Source organism: Staurois parvus, unplaced genomic scaffold (assembly GCF_062004578.1).
Source record: "Staurois parvus isolate SC_StPar_1 unplaced genomic scaffold, SC_StPar_1.0 ptg001004l, whole genome shotgun sequence".
NCBI lineage: Eukaryota > Metazoa > Chordata > Amphibia > Anura > Ranidae > Staurois > Staurois parvus.
The window spans coordinates 350,135-365,902 of NW_028318800.1; the positions used below are offsets into that span (position 1 = coordinate 350,135).

Consider the following 15,768-nt stretch of genomic DNA (forward strand, 5'->3'; position numbering starts at 1 on the left):
TATCTATCTCTCCCATATCTATCTATCTATCTATCTATCTATCTATCTATCTATCTATCTATCTATCCCATATCTATCTATCTATCTATCTATCTATCTATCTATCTATCTATCTATCCCTCCCATATCTATCTATCTATCTATCTATCTATCTATCTATCTATCATCCCCTAAATCTAATGCTGAAAAACACGGCAAAGCATGGTAAAACGCCACAAACTGGCATTTTTGGACTTTTTCTGACACCCCAAATTTTATTTTGTAAAAAAATGCTAAAAAACGCAAATGCGGGAAAACGCTGCTAAATGCTGCAAAACACCACTAAACGCAAATGCAAAAACGCTAAAAAAGGCTGAAAAACTCACGTTTTTAACATGGCTTTACACAGCTAATGTCACCAGCGTTATCAAAACATCCCATGTGCATGAGGGCTAAACTCCCCAGCATGTTATCCTATGTGTCCATGTACACATAGACTGTAATCAGCGTTTTTTGGCTGGAGCGTTTTCTGGCTGGAAAAAACCCCCCAGAACTAGTGGGTTTCAAAAGGAGTTTTTTAGCTGTAAAAATACTCTAACGCTGATAAAAGCTGAATAATGCCAATAAAAGCTGAAAAACGCTGCTATCTGGCGTTTATGAGCATTTTTGAACCTGAACATTTAGTGAGAGTATAACTGTTAAAAAACACAAACACTGAAAAACACAAAAAAAAGCTGAAAAAAGCTATTGCAAAAAAGCTAAAAAACGCAAAAAAACTCACGTTTTTTATTGCAGCATTCTACAACTTACCCTAGGTTCACATCTGTGCGGGTGGTGCCGCTGCGGATCCAAATGGTCCAAATGGTCAGTCCGCCCCTGCAGCCGCACCACCTGCACAGAGAAATGCGGACCCGTGGGCGGGTGCCATTAATTCTAATGGCACGCTGCCCGCACTGGAAATCACAACCGTACTGGGAACCTCGATTCCCGTGCAGGCTGCGTTTTCCAAAGAAGTGCAGGGACTTGTTCCCTGGGTGTCACAGGGCACGGGAGTCCATTCAAATAAATGGACTCTCGTACCCGTGCAAAACGCAGACGCATATATGTGAACCGGGGGTAATGCTGGTATTTTTATAACATTGAGTGTGCATGAGGCCTAAAGCTGGTCATACACTGAGCAAATTTTGGCCAGTTCCCCCATGAACTAAAGGTGTGGGCAGGGGCGGACTGACCATTTGGAAACTCGGGCACTGCCCGAGGGCCCGGGGTCAGTAGGGGGCCACATGAGATGCCCCTGGTACCTTTTTCATAGGCTTTTCTGAGTTTGGGCAAGGACACAGGGGCCCCATGATCCCCTATTGCCCGGGGGCCCCATGAGTTGTCAGTCCGCCCCTGGGTGTGGGTGGGCGCTGTCAGTACCCTCTCACTAGACATTCTTCGATTTGAAAATCGAAGGATGCAAGAGCCAAATGAAAGGTATTCAGACAGACAGCGCCTGAACCAGCAGCTGACATTCGTTTATCCACGTTCTTTAGTGTGAATGGGAGAATTGATTGATTTCACTACCATATTATTTTTGTTGCTTGATTGCCAGGCCAACCTGACCAGGTCAAACGATCTCTTCTTTGCAGTCTCTGATGCCTTAAAACACCCACAATGATAATCAGAGACCATGTGATATAGGCTGCCTATAGGTTTTAGTTAACATGAAAATTTTTTAATCTATTTAAAAACAATGTTATTTTTATCTATTCTTCGAATAACAATGTGATTTATTGTTTTGTTGACCCCCGCTGATTCATAGAAAGTATTCATTTTAATTATAGGCCACCCATTAAAGGTTACTCTAATCAGCCATTTTTTGACTGAAGAGAAGCCGCCTTCTTGGCCAAGATCAGAACTTTTTTTTTACAAACTTGTTTAGGTCTAATTAATCACTGATGCTTCTTTGTCTTATTAAATGTTGCTAGATTGTTTTGCATTATCCATGCTGAAATTTAGAGCTATTTGTCAATTATTGAGGCGCTTTTTTGTGCTGAAACAGACCTTCTCCCAGCAGCCAGCCTCATTGTGTGGGATGCTTGGTGTGTATGGTCGGGGATCTGTTATTTCGTTTTGGCAGCGCTCTCCGTTGCAAAGAGCCAAAAACTGCACCGCAAGCTGCTAAATTTGGGAGTTATTAGGAAGAATGGCACCAGGGATGAAAATAGAAATATTTATTAATTAACAATCAGACATAAGAGGAAGCCATGACTGGGGAAGAAGTGGGGGGGGGGGTGGGGGGTGAGTCTCAGAGAGGTGCAGGGTGTAGTGAATGTTTCAGTAGGCACAACTTTTATACTTTGGAGCAACCATTCCCAACCAAGGTTCCTCCAGAGATTGCTAGAAGTTCTTTGACCTTGGAAGACTGATCTCCCATCTGCAGTGCCTGCATAGTTCAAGACCAAATTGATCACTTGTCAGAGTCAGAGGCATGCATCCAATGATCTTATTAGCTGTCTGTAAGGGTGGCGTTCTTCTTCGTGACCACCAATGTAAGGAGGCAAGCATCTGTTTGTGTTTCTTTATTATATATTGTAATTCTAATGTTTTAAATATAACTGATGATTATTTTAGGATTATACCTGTACCTCACACTGACGTACAAAGCTGTCCACCATACTGCCCCGAACTACATAACTGACCTAATATCCAAGTACCGCCCAGCACGCACACTCCGCTCCTCACAAGACCTCCTTCTCTCTAGTTCCCTGGTCTCCTCCTATCATGCCCGCCTCCAGGACTTCTCCAGGGTGTCACCCATCCTCTGGAACTCCTTGCCCCAACCCATCAGATTATCACCTACTCTCCTCTCCTTTAGGCGCACCCTGAAAACCCATCTCTTCAGGGAAGTCTACCCCACCCCCTGCTAACTTGCCGACCTCCTCCACTCTTCCTACCACTCCATCCCCCACAGCTATCTCCTCCTGTACCACCATCCCCTCCCTCCTAGATTGTAAGCTCGAAAGAGCAGGGCCCTCGATCCCCTCATGTTTTGCATTGTATTGGTATTGTTCTGTCACATGTTCTGTCCCCCTTTGTAATGTAAAGCGCTGAGCGAACTATTGGCACTTTATAAATACTGTATAATAATAATAATAATACCTGAATTATTTTAAAATAATAAATGTAATATGGGAAGCTGCTTGCATGGACTCGCTCCCGAGCCTCGCTGTCTGCATGTATAGACACAGACAGTGCGACTCGGCCCCTCTCCCTCATAACATAATTTGATTGACAGCTGCAGGAGCCAATGGCTTCCGCTGCTGCCTCTCTGTCCTGTGAGTAGAGAGAGAGCTGCTGCTGTCAGCCATAGCACTGGATTTAGATCGGGCTCAGGTAAGTAAATGGGGAGGGATCCTAATAACAGCTTTTTTACCTTAATGCAGAAAATCTATTAGGGTAGAAAACTTTAAGCCTTTAGAACCACTGTAAGTTAAAATTGGTACTGTTGACAATGATCCAACGTAAATGTCAAATACTCTAGGTATACCATATTCTTTAGGCCTCACACATGTAGGCATATGAATTAATGCATGTATTCTTTTCTTCCAGAACTTGGCAGAAAAATGCCTCTAATGTCATGTATGTACGCATGGTTATGTGTGTATGGCATTGAGTGCAAATGTGTTCCACTGGCCAGAATATTAATTTATTCTGGCCATTGGAATACATTTATGCTCATGTGTGCAGGTTTATGTGCATTTACATGTGTTTATATGTAAATTTTGCTTCTAAGCTCCTCTCCAAATGCAGCTTTATTGCATTTTGCATGCCTCTAAATCAGTGGTCTCCAAACTGCTGACATGGATCCAGATGTCACCCTTGGCTTGCCTTTATCCAGCTTTTGAAGCATTATTCCTGCCACAGACACTAACAATGGGGCACTACTCCTTCCACTGACACCAACAATTGGGCACTACTCCTTCCACTGACAACAACAATGGGGCACTACTCCTTCCACTGACACCAACAATGGGGCACTACTCCTTCCACTGACACCAACAATGGGGCACTACTCCTTCCACTGATACCAATGATGGGGCACTATTCCTCCCAGTGATACCAATGATGGGACACTATTCCTCCCACTGATACCAATGATGGGGCACTATTCCTCCCACTGACACCAATGATGGGACACTATTCCTCCCACTGATACCAATGATGGGGCATTAATTCCTTCCACTGATACCAACAATGGGGCACTATTCCTCCCACTGATACCAATGATGGGGCATTAATTCCTTCCACTGATACCTACAATGGGGCACTATTCCTCCCACTGGCACCAACTATTTCTCTCCCTAATACCAAAGATTGCGTATTGTTTACTCCCACTGAGCACAGCTGGCCCCCCCTAAAGTCTGAAGGACAGTACAGTGGCCCTATCATTGGAAAGTTTGGAGACCCCTGCTCTTAAAATACTGATCTAAATGCCTGATGTACATGGCCACATAGGATAACATGAAACTTCATTTAGAGGCATTAAAGAAATATGCTGTATGCTTGTAAAAGCAGTGTTTTCTATGCCCATGTGTATGAGGCCTCATTCTGGTATATAATATTATATGATGTATATCCTATTCATACTAATAACATAAAGTGAGCTGTAGGTATAATTTTTTGCTGGGGTTCCCTGAGACCTGTCAATTATTTCACAGGTTCCTCTGGCGTACAAATATGTCTGCTTTAAAGGATAATTAGCCAGGTGAGGGGTAAACACAACCAGTTAGCCCTTTCAGGGTAGGCACAGAATGCTGTCAGCTAAAGAAAGTGTACCATGGTGCCGCAGTGATTGGTGGGCATGTTGAAAAAGTGGTGTTTCTGAAGGATGTAGTTTATTGTGACAGACCTTACTTCCCGTGTAAACTTTCTTTACAGCTCTTGTCATTTGGTCACATGACATTCCAGAGCCACAAAGGAAGTTGGCAGCGGAAGACTTCCCTCTGCCAGTCTGCGATCCAATATCTGCATGGGGAGCATGGCCAGCAAGTGTCCACCATCTTCAGAATGTCCAGTCAAGGCCACCAGCTAAACGTCTTATTACTGGAGTCCCAGTGTTCAAATGTCTTCCTTCCAATTCCTACCCTTGTCCAAACCGTATTCAGGTGTATTGTATAACCTGATATTTTATATTGCATATATGTATTTTTGCATTTTTAATTGTTTGTTTTGTTTATTGGTCTTTACAAATTTTTTATGTTTAAATTTATACTGGAGATGGGTGAAAGAGATTAGGCCGGGGTCACTGGGAGTAAAGAAAAACTAGGATGTCAGAAGGAACACATATAACTGGTGGTGACGCTGCAGTTGGAGGGTCATTACTGACGACATAACTTGTTAGTTTATATGCAAGAGCTTTTTGTCAGCCTGCGTGTATCCTTCTTTGATACATTCCACATTGGATGACGCTGATGGAAGCAGAAACAAGAAGAGATAGAGGGAAGGAGAACAAAAAGAGAGAAAGAGAGCAACTGAAATAACCAAACAAAACCAGAGACAACAATAAAAAGAGTCAGTGAAAGACAGAAAGAGAAAACAAGCAGAAAAAAGATACAGAAATAGTTAGTCAGAAACAGGTATAGAGAGAAACTTAGATTTAGGGAGAGAAGGAGAAGAAAGAAAGAGAGAAGGAGAAGAAAGAAAGAGAGAAGGAGAAGAAAGAAAGAGAAAAGGAGAAGAAAGAAAGAGAAAAGGAGAAGAAAGAAAGAGAGAAGAAGAAAGAAAGAGAGAAGGAGAAGAAAGAAAGAGAGAAGGAGAAGAAAGAAAGAGAGAAGAAGAAAGAAAGAGAGAAGGAGAAGAAAGAAAGAGAGAAGGAGAAGAAAGAAAGAAAGAAAGAAAGAGAAGGAGAAGAAAGAAAGAGAGGAGAAGAAAAAGAAAGAAAGAAAGAAAGAAAGAAAGAAAGGAAAAAGAAAGAGATTGGATAGTTAGCAAAACAAAAAGAGAAAGTAAGCTAGAGGAGAAAGGAAATAAAAGAGAGGGAAATGGTAAAAAGAAATAAAATTCCACTTGAACATTTTAGAAATATTGGTGTCAGAGAATCCACTGATACTTCTGAGTAGTGGATGAGCAGCCTCAGAAGTGATGTTCCAATGCTGTAGAGAGACAGAACAACAGAAGTGCATTAAACCCCTTCATACAGTTTATTTTTAAATGAGGATGAGACAGTAGCTGTACACATATATTACAGTTTCTATGATTGATTTAGTAGAGTTTTCTAGCACCTGCATAGTGTGCCAGTCATACAGAGCCTGTGCCGGCGCTATACACTTCATCTGCACCTTGCATACTTCTGACAGTGATCAGCGAGCACCGACTGTCACTGCCCCTTCAGATCTCCTACAGTACTTCCCAACTGTCACTACAACTTTCCCTTTTCCTCCTAAAATAATATTGCATTTTAACTGATCTATACCATACACTTATTTAATACCTTCACCTATCTAGCCTATTCACCTCTGAAAGTTTTACTTTAGTCTTCCAAAACTAATTGCACAAGACAAATTCATGTATTTTGCATCAATATGCCAGCTTCTGCTGAACCCAGAAAGAAACACGTGGGTGGGTGCAGATAAACATTTTCTCACCTTAAATGTTAGTGAAGAATGTGGACGTTTTCAAATGTTTTAGGGGAAAAGAGTGAAATATTGGCTCTTTAGTAAAGAGAGATCAGAAAGCTACAAGTAAGAGAGATATGAGAAAGAGAGAGGATAGGGAGACAGAAAAGAGGTCAGAGAGAAGGGCAGGAAAGAGACTGGGGGAGGTAGGTGAGAGAGAGACAAGACAAGAAGAGCGGGATGAGAAATATTAGAGAGAGAGAATGAAGTGGGACTGGAGTGAAGGAGATCAGAGAGAGAGAGAGAGAGGTAATGGAGATAGTAGAGGGATCAGAGAGAGAAGTAATGGAGGCAGGAGAGGGATCAGAAGAGAGAGAGAGGTAATGGAGATAGGAGAGGGATTAGAGAGAGAGGTAATGGTGATAGGAGAGGGATCAGAGAGAGAGGGGTAATGGAGATAGGAGAGGGATCAGAGAGAGAGGTAATGGTGATAGGAGAGGGATCAGAGAGAGAGGTAATGGTGATAGGAGAGGGATCAGATAGAGAGGTAATGGTGATAGGAGAGGGATCAGAGAGAGAGGTAATGGTGATAGGAGAGGGATCAGATAGAGAGGTAATGGTGATAGGAGAGGGATCAGAGAGAGAGGGGTAATGGAGATAGGAGAGGGATCAGAGAGAGGTAATGGAGACAGGAGAGGGATCAGAGAGAGAATAATGGAGGCAGGAGAGGGATCAGAAGAGAGAGAGAGGTAATGGAGATAGGAGAGGGATCAGAGAGAGAATAATGGAGGCAGGAGAGGGATCAGAAGAGAGAGAGAGGTAATGGAGATAGGAGAGGGATTAGAGAGAGAGGTAATGGTGATAGGAGAGGGATCAGAGAGAGAGGGGTAATGGAGATAGGAGAGGGATCAGAGAGAGAGGTAATGGTGATAGGAGAGGGATCAGAGAGAGAGGGGTAATGGAGATAGGAGAGGGATCAGAGAGAGGTAATGGAGACAGGAGAGGGATCAGAGAGAGAATAATGGAGGCAGGAGAGGGATCAGAAGAGAGAGAGAGGTAATGGAGATAGGAGAGGGATCAGAGAGAGAAGTAATGGAGATAGGAGAGGGACGAGAGAGAGAGGTAATGGAGATAGGAGAGGGATCAGAGAGAGAGAGAGGTAATGGAGATAGGAGAGGGATCAGAGAGAGAGGTAATGGAGATAGGAGAGGGATCAGAGAGAGAGAGAGAGAGGTAATGGAGATAGGAGAGGGATCAGAGAGAGAGGTAACGGAGATAGGAAAGGGACAAGAGAGAGGTAAAGGAGATAGGAGTGGGATCAGAGTGAGGTAATGGAGATAGGAGAGGGATCAGAGAGAGAGGTAATGGAGATAGGAGAGGGATCAGAGAGAGAAGTAATGGAAATAGAAGAGGGATGAGAGAGAGGTAATGGAGATAGGAGATGGATCAGAGAGAGAAGTAATGGAAATAGAAGAGGGATGAGAGAGAGGTAATGGAGATAGGAGAGGGATCAGAGTGAGGTAATGGCGATACGGGAGGGAGCCTTTCTAATGTTTGTATTTTTCAGCTAGTTTTTTCTGTGCATTATTGATTGTTATATGTTCACTGTTCTGTAAAATAATAATTTTGCATATATGTTGATAAAGGCACAGACTGACATGTGACTGTAGCACACCATAGACCAGCTGTTGATGGTAAGTACACAATCGTTTGGTCAAATCCTCATACTTATTATCTTATTCCAAGGTATTTTTTCCATCATAAAAAAATGTTCATTAAAAAACACAAATGACAGTGTTTACAGGGTATACACATTAAAAAAAACAGACATGTTAAACACAATGAATAAAATACTGATTTAACCTCTCAGGAACCAGGAGAGGCCAGTGCAATAGGTTACCCAGAATCCCAGCGGTCAGGGGGTTAAGAGGACCTGCCGTTCTTGGGATGTAGGCTGTTGGGTCAGAGAATAGTCCTAGGGTCACTTTCCATCGTGGCCCTGGTGGAAAAAAACCAGAGCCAGACACAGCTTTTAGGGACTGAGTAAGCTACATGTGGCTGTATTATTATCAGAATGCAAGCTATGTGTCACTAGTGCTACCACAAGTCAGATGTAGGGGGCAGCCTTTCCTCCTGGTCACATTTGCCCCCAATCTTATTTTTGCTCAACCATATGGTGCTTTGAGAACAAACTGTTACAACTCACAAAGCAACAGGCCTGTATGGGAAAGGTTCGATAAAAGCTGTCATTCTTTAACACCTTTGCATCATGCTAGTTCCAGGATATGGAAGAAGCTGTACGAAAGAGGATGGCAGCTTCCATCTGAAGCTTCTTTCACAGGTGATATGCTAGGTGGTAGATCCCACAAATGAAAAATGGTGTCTCTAAATATACCAAGAGTGAATAAAAACATGAAGGTCTTTGGCTCTCAGAGCCTCGGGGCTCAATGTTACCACTTAATAGTTTAATTAAAGACAATATTGTAAGTTGTGTCAATTGTTTGTTTCAGCCCACAATATGGCTTCCTGCGCTGCAAAACTAAATCGGTTGGAAGACACATTTTGGCTGCTGGGTGAGTCAAATTTCCAATTCAAGAATTTAGTTTGGCAAGTTTTACAAAGTCATTGCAGAGCTTCCAGAACTGTTTGTGATTTAAAGCGACTGTACACCTCCAGATGCCTTTTTATGTACTGTGGGCTACTTTCGGTTAACTAACCAACTGTCAAGCAGAATTAGACTTAGTGTACATCTGTACCAGGGGTGGACTGACAACTCATGGGGCCCCCGGGCAATAGGGGATCATGGGGCCCCTGTGTCCTTGCCCAAACTCAAAAAAGCCTATGAAAAATGTACCAGGGGCATCTCATGGGGCCCCCTACTGACCCCGGGCCCTCGGGCAGTGCCCGAGTTTCCAAATGGTCAGTCCGCCCCTGATCTGTACTAAGACAAACATGTAGGCTATCATTTCTCTGACCTCCGTTTAAAAATGCTAGTTTTCTGGCTGACCCTGGTTTCAATACTTTGAGTCACTTACCCCCTCAATGAGAACACAGGGAGTTAATTCAGAGAAAGGCTGGAACCCCTGATTTGCATACTTGTTCTGGGTCGGGTGCAAATAGAACTGAATCCGCCAGAGCAGCATAGAAGTCAGACAACTAGCATTTTCAGAAGGAGAGGATAGCAGTCCCAACCTACATATCCCCCCTGTACCATGTCACTTTAAATATCTTGAACCTGCTTGCTATTTGGGAACCTTCGGACTACTGACAGTTGCATCCCCAATAAACCTTTAAAAACATAATTTATATATGATACTGCCCACGCCTACTGACTGATGGAATATTTGCTACCCTATTGGGGTTTATGCTTTATTGTTTACCACATCATTGGTTGATATATTCTTATGTGCCTATCAGGGGCGGACTGACAACTCATGGGGCCCCCGGGCAATAGGGGATCATGGGGCCCCTGTGTCCTTGCCCTCACTCAAGGCACACCCAAAAGCCTATAAAAGGTATCAGGGGCATTTCATGGGGCCCCCTACTGACCCCGGGCCCTCGGGCAGTGCCTGAGTGCTCGAATGGTCAGTCCGCCCCTGGTGCCTATATATTCCATGAATCTATTTGCTACAACTCACCATGTAGGCGGGCTATGTTTTCTATATTTCTGTATACTGTTTTTTTTACAGATTTTCAATAAAAATATTGAAATATAAAAACATAATTTAAAGGACTTGTGCAAACTCTTCTTTGGCTTTTGCTAGGTTCGTTTTTCTAAATTCCTCCTGTGCTTTTTAGCAATGTCTTCGCGCTATCTTTCTGCATTTTACACGATGTTTGAGCCGCTTCTTAAATCAACTGCTTAGAAAGCACAGGGGAGCGTTGATCTCCCAGGACGTTTCTGAAAAGCACAGAAGAAAGCAGACAAAACAATGCGGTATATTTAGTAAAAGCTTAGAGAAGGGCATGTCCGAGTCCTCTGAAGATGGAGTCTTCCTTTAGTCTGCTGCAATGGAATTTGAGATGTGTACATAAGTCTGTATGCCTGCCGTGACCTCCTCAGACCTCCACACAACCCTGTATTACAGGGATAATCTGCACCTGGCACTCAGCAGTACACTGAGTTGGAGCTGTATGTGCCCAGCAGTAACACCCATCTGCCACCATGGGCATCAGCTACTTGGGCACACTGCAGGCTCACTTCAGCCAGTGATACAGGGGCTATAGTACATGGCGGAACTGGCATCGGAGAGAGCAGATATCAGACTGCTCTCCTCGCAGGCCATAGTCCTAGCGGACGCCAGCTTAGACATCTGCAAGTGGTACCCTGGGACAGCCACTTGAGTCCTGCTCATATTCAAATACTGGTCAAACTCGTTGCGGTCAACATCCCCCCACAGCTCAGACGGGTTCAGGTGCTCCATTGGGTCCAACTGGTGAGCTTCGGGCGGTGGGGAAAGTTGGCCGAGGGTGGCGCAGCCTGGAGGCCCACCCTGAGGGGTGTAGAAGAAAGCAGAGGACGGTGGAGTCCTAAGAATGTTGCCCATCTGGGTGGGTGAGGGAGAGTATGATATGGAGAGCTCCCTGAGTGCTTTCTCCTGTCCAAAGTCAATGCCAGGCTGGTACGATCGAAAGGACACAGGCTCACCGTCTTCCTGCATGTGAGGAGGAAAGAACACGGGTTCCCTCTGCTCCAGAACATCCAAAGGGGACATCTCCGGGGTGGGAAGGCCATATGTTTCCAGTTCACCAGACACCAGCGGCTGCAGTTCTCGAAAATGGGCGAGATTGGTTTGCGGGTGCCCCCCAGAGTAGCCCTCACTCCTCAAGATGGAGCTGGTGTCCGCTCTCTTCATCTTCTTGGCCTGCTTCTTCCTGCGCGGGCGGTACTTGTAGTTGGGGTGGTCCTGGAGGTGCTGGACGCGCAGCCGCTCCGCTTCCTCCACAAAGGGGCGCTTCTCCCCAACGCTCAGGTTCTTCCAGGACTGACCTGTCGGACAAACAACACAAGGTCATATACAGCTTCGAAAACAGGAAAAAGTCTAAATATGCATAGATGATGTCATAAATGTGACCAAGACATGCACATGTCCTTTGAACGTTTATTTATTTATCCTCCCAAAGCAAATTAGCTTTTAAAAAAGAACACAATGGTATAAAAAAAAAAATATATAAAATCCCATATTTCTGGTAAAAGTCTGTTGTCAGGATCGCTTTAATGAAATGTCACATTTTTTAGGATTAGCAATCAACGCAAAATCATATGTACAATGGATTGCAGTAACCTATCACAACCCATCATTCCTTACCCTTGCCAAATACATAGCTTATCATATAATATGCACATCATATTTGTCCTTTGCGTTGCTTCCCAAATTATTAAAAGAATGCAAACAAGGACAACCTATTCCTTTGATTCAAACTTCGATGTTCACATTCGCTGCTGCTTAGCATGACAGGTTATATTGTAAACCTCCTTTTTTTTCCTGCATATCAAAGATTTCAAGACAGTTTTTTTATGCTGATGAAAGGGCTTGTATTTCAAGTTTTGGTGAGCACTATATCTGTCACGGACTCAGGATATGAGCCCTTCGCTCCTGATTTCACCATGAGCTTCCCTGAGTACTCCAGGGATTCAGTGGTTCAGCTCACAGGGGTTCTACCAAGAACTAAAAATACAAATAGGACAGGAAGGGATGATCCTTTACCTAAATAATTAGAGCAAAAAACTTTATTGAGTAAAAGGAACTGCAAGTATGTTTGCAGCATCACTTTAAAAAAAAATATTACATATACAATATTTGTCATTTAAACAGCCTGTACTAAAATGAGCTCTTCAATAATATAGTGCAAAATAATATTGAAAACATACTGCAAGGTGCAGTGCACCCAGGGCTGCTGTTAGAAACCACGGGGCCCCATACAGCCAACCTGACAGGGCCTCCCTTTAAAAACAAACAATAAAAAAACACAATTTATTAGGCTTCAGTTATGAATGAACACGGTGAGTGATTGGTAGCAATCACTTGCTGTGTTCAGAAAAAAAAGGGGCTGGTAAATGTGACATATTGTGCGCTGAGAAGGAGAAGAGGGAAGCCGGCAGCAGTGCGGGTGGGAGGGGGGGAATGACACTGGGGAGCGATTACTGGAACTGATCCCTTGTATGGCTCCTGCTGCAGCAGCCGATAGCCAGCAAGAGGGAGAGGAGATGAAGGCAGCTTTCATTTGCTGCAGAGAGAGACATACAGGGGATTGGTTACAGTAATTGCCCCCCCCCCCCCCCATGCCCACATTTGATTCACCCAGCTGCCTGGGCCCCCCCTGCTGGCCTGGGCCCCATACAGGGGGACTGGTGGTACCCATTATAACATACCAGACACATAGGGGTTGATTTACTATGGGCAAAAAGACTGTGCACTTTGCAAGTGCTGTTGCTCCAGAGCTTAGTAAATGAGGTAGAGCATCACTTTACAAAGAATGCCCAATCACATGCAAGAAAAAATAAAAAAAAAGAGCATTTTTGCTTGCACATGATTGGATGATGGAAGTCAGCAGAGCGCCCCCTCATGTACTCTGGAGCAACTGCACTTGTAGAGAGCAACCACACTTACAAAGTGCAGTCTATTTTTCGTTAGTAAATCAACCCAACAATCATCAACATGTTTTCATCTAGTATGTTCTGCAAACAGAAAGCATCAATAAAGAGTACCTGTCCCAAAGAAAACAAAACCTAGGTTTACTAATGAAAGGATCGCTCCACCCAAAGCTTAGTATTTTTTTAGGTGGAATTTGGGTGGCTGCATCATCCATTGGCTAAATATTAAATATCTCTCCCCTCTAGTTCCCACTTCTGTTCCTGTCCACCTTTGCAGTTCCAGCTCCTCCTACTGTTTTCTCTAAAATATAAAATACAGTTTAAAATCTATCACTAATGGTGGGAATCCTCCATTAATAACATTTAAAATGCATCAGGGATGGTGGGAGTCCTCCATTAATAAAATGTAAAATCCATCAGGGATGACGGGAGTCGCCCATAGCTAAATGTTAAAATCTATCAGGGATGGTGGGAGTCCCTGTAAATAAAATTTTAAATTCATCAGGGGTGGTGGGAGTCCCTATAAATAAAATGTAACATTTGTCAGAGATGACAGGAGTCGCCCATAGCTAAATTTTAAAATCTATCAGGGATGACGGGAGTCCCCCATAAATATATTTTAAAATCCATCAGAGATGGTGGGAGTCCCCATTAATAAAATGTTAAATTAAACAGGGATGACGGGAGTCCCCCATAACTAGATTTTAAAATCTATCAGGGGTGGTGGGAGTCCCTATAAATAAAATTTAACATTCATCAGGGATGACAGGAGTCCCCCATGACTAAATTTTAAAATCTATCAGTGAAGGTGGGAGTCCCCCATAAATCAATTTTAAAATCCATCAGAGATAGTGGGAGTCCCCATTAATAAAATGTAAAATGAAACAGGGATGATGGGAGTCCCCCTTAACTACATTTTAAAACCTATCAGGGATGGTAGGAGTCCCCCATGAATACATTTTAAAATCCATCAGCGATGGTGGGAGTCCCCATTAATAAAATGTTAAATTAAACAGGGATGGTGGGAGTCCCTATATATAAAATTTAACATTCATCAGGGATGACAGGAGTCCCCCATGACTAGATTTTAAAATCTATCAGTGATGGTGGGAGTCCCCCATAAATAAATTTTAAAATCCATCAGAGATAGTGGGAGTCCCCATTAATAAAATGTAAAATTAAACAGGGATGACGGGAGTCCCCTTACCTAGATTTTAAAATCTATTAGGGATGGTGGGAGTCCCTATAAATAAAATTTAACATTCATCAGGGATTACAGGAGTCCCCCATAACTACATTTTAAAATCCACCAGAGATGGTAGGAGTCCCCATTAATAAAATGTAAAATTAAACAGGGATGATGGGAGACTCCCATAACTACATTTTAAAACCTATCAGGGATGGTAGGAGTCCCCCATGAATACATTTTAAAATCCATCAGAGATGGTGGGAGTCCCCATAATGGGAACAGCGGTAATAAGACCTGGGAGCCCTCACTGATCGAGTCCCAGAAAGACAGACGAGACTCTCGGGTGCTTTAACTCTTCAGCATCTACCAAACCATCAAATTTTATGATGGATGATTCCTATAAACAAGGGGACATTTTCACATAGGCGCCCCGTGTCAGAATCACTGTTGCAATGTCACGCTTTGCAGCTGCTGTTTAGATTTCAGAGGAGCCAAAACCACCGATTTTCACTGCCGATTAGTCAGCAACAGCAGCATGAAGCTACAATGTTACAGCCGGCTCTGCAAAACAGGGATCCTGCTTCCCGTACAACATTGTGATCTAAGTACAATCACACACCATTGCTTCAAATCCCTTTAATTTTTTTCACACTGAATTGCATTTTATTAAGTTAAACATCCTCCACTCAGCTAAACCCCGAATGATGAATGTGAACCTTACAACCCAAAATCTTTATTTTGCTACCGTCCAAAAGGCGTTTGACCTGCGCCGCGAGACGCGTCAGACCGCCAGTCATCTCACCTAGCATCTTGCTCAGTACGGCATTGTGCAGGTCTGGGTTCTGCTGCGCCAATCTTTTTCGCTCGTCTTTGGCCCAGACCATGAAAGCGTTCATGGGGCGCCGGATTCGAGGTTCTCCTGGCTTGTCCTCCGAGTGGCTGTATCCATAGCCGGGTGAGGGGCTCGGCGCTGGGCTGTCTGGAACTGGTGGGGAGCTGGGGGCGACGTGACCGGGTTCAGGGGCTGCGGGCGGAGGGGGTACCCATGAACCGGCACCTCGTTGGCCCAGAGTAGTCTCCTCTGTGCAGTAACTTGGCTCAGATCTATGCATTCCAGCTGGGCACCTCTTGTGGGCAAAAGTGGGCACACAGAATGTGTAAATCCAGGGGCAGTGATCCGTGTACTCCTCTGGAAAGAGCAGCTGCCAGATCTATCTATCTATCTATCTATCTATCTATCTATCTATCTATGTCTGCTATCTGTACAATCTTTGCCCTGCCTCTGTTGCCTGGTGTCACCGTCTCTTCTGTCATTCAGAATCCAGCTGTTTGGGTAGCTCGGAATAATAGGGACCAAATATAGAAACTTGTCACCAATCAGCTGCAGGGTGGGAGGAGGCAAACCC

General features: G+C 43.8%; 1 protein-coding gene across 1 annotated transcript; it reads right to left on the minus strand.

Annotated features, from left to right (window-relative positions):
- Positions 1–6,141: 6,141 nt before the first annotated feature.
- Positions 6,142–15,676, minus strand: SOX18 (SRY-box transcription factor 18). The gene is made up of 2 exons (XM_089657476.1): positions 15,165–15,676; positions 6,142–11,568 (listed from the first exon to the last, which is right to left on the minus strand). Exons 1-2 carry the CDS (start codon positions 15,472–15,474, stop codon positions 10,781–10,783), a joined length of 1,098 nt encoding a protein of 365 aa, XP_089513602.1. The 5' UTR covers positions 15,475–15,676; the 3' UTR covers positions 6,142–10,780.
- Positions 15,677–15,768: the final 92 nt, after the last annotated feature.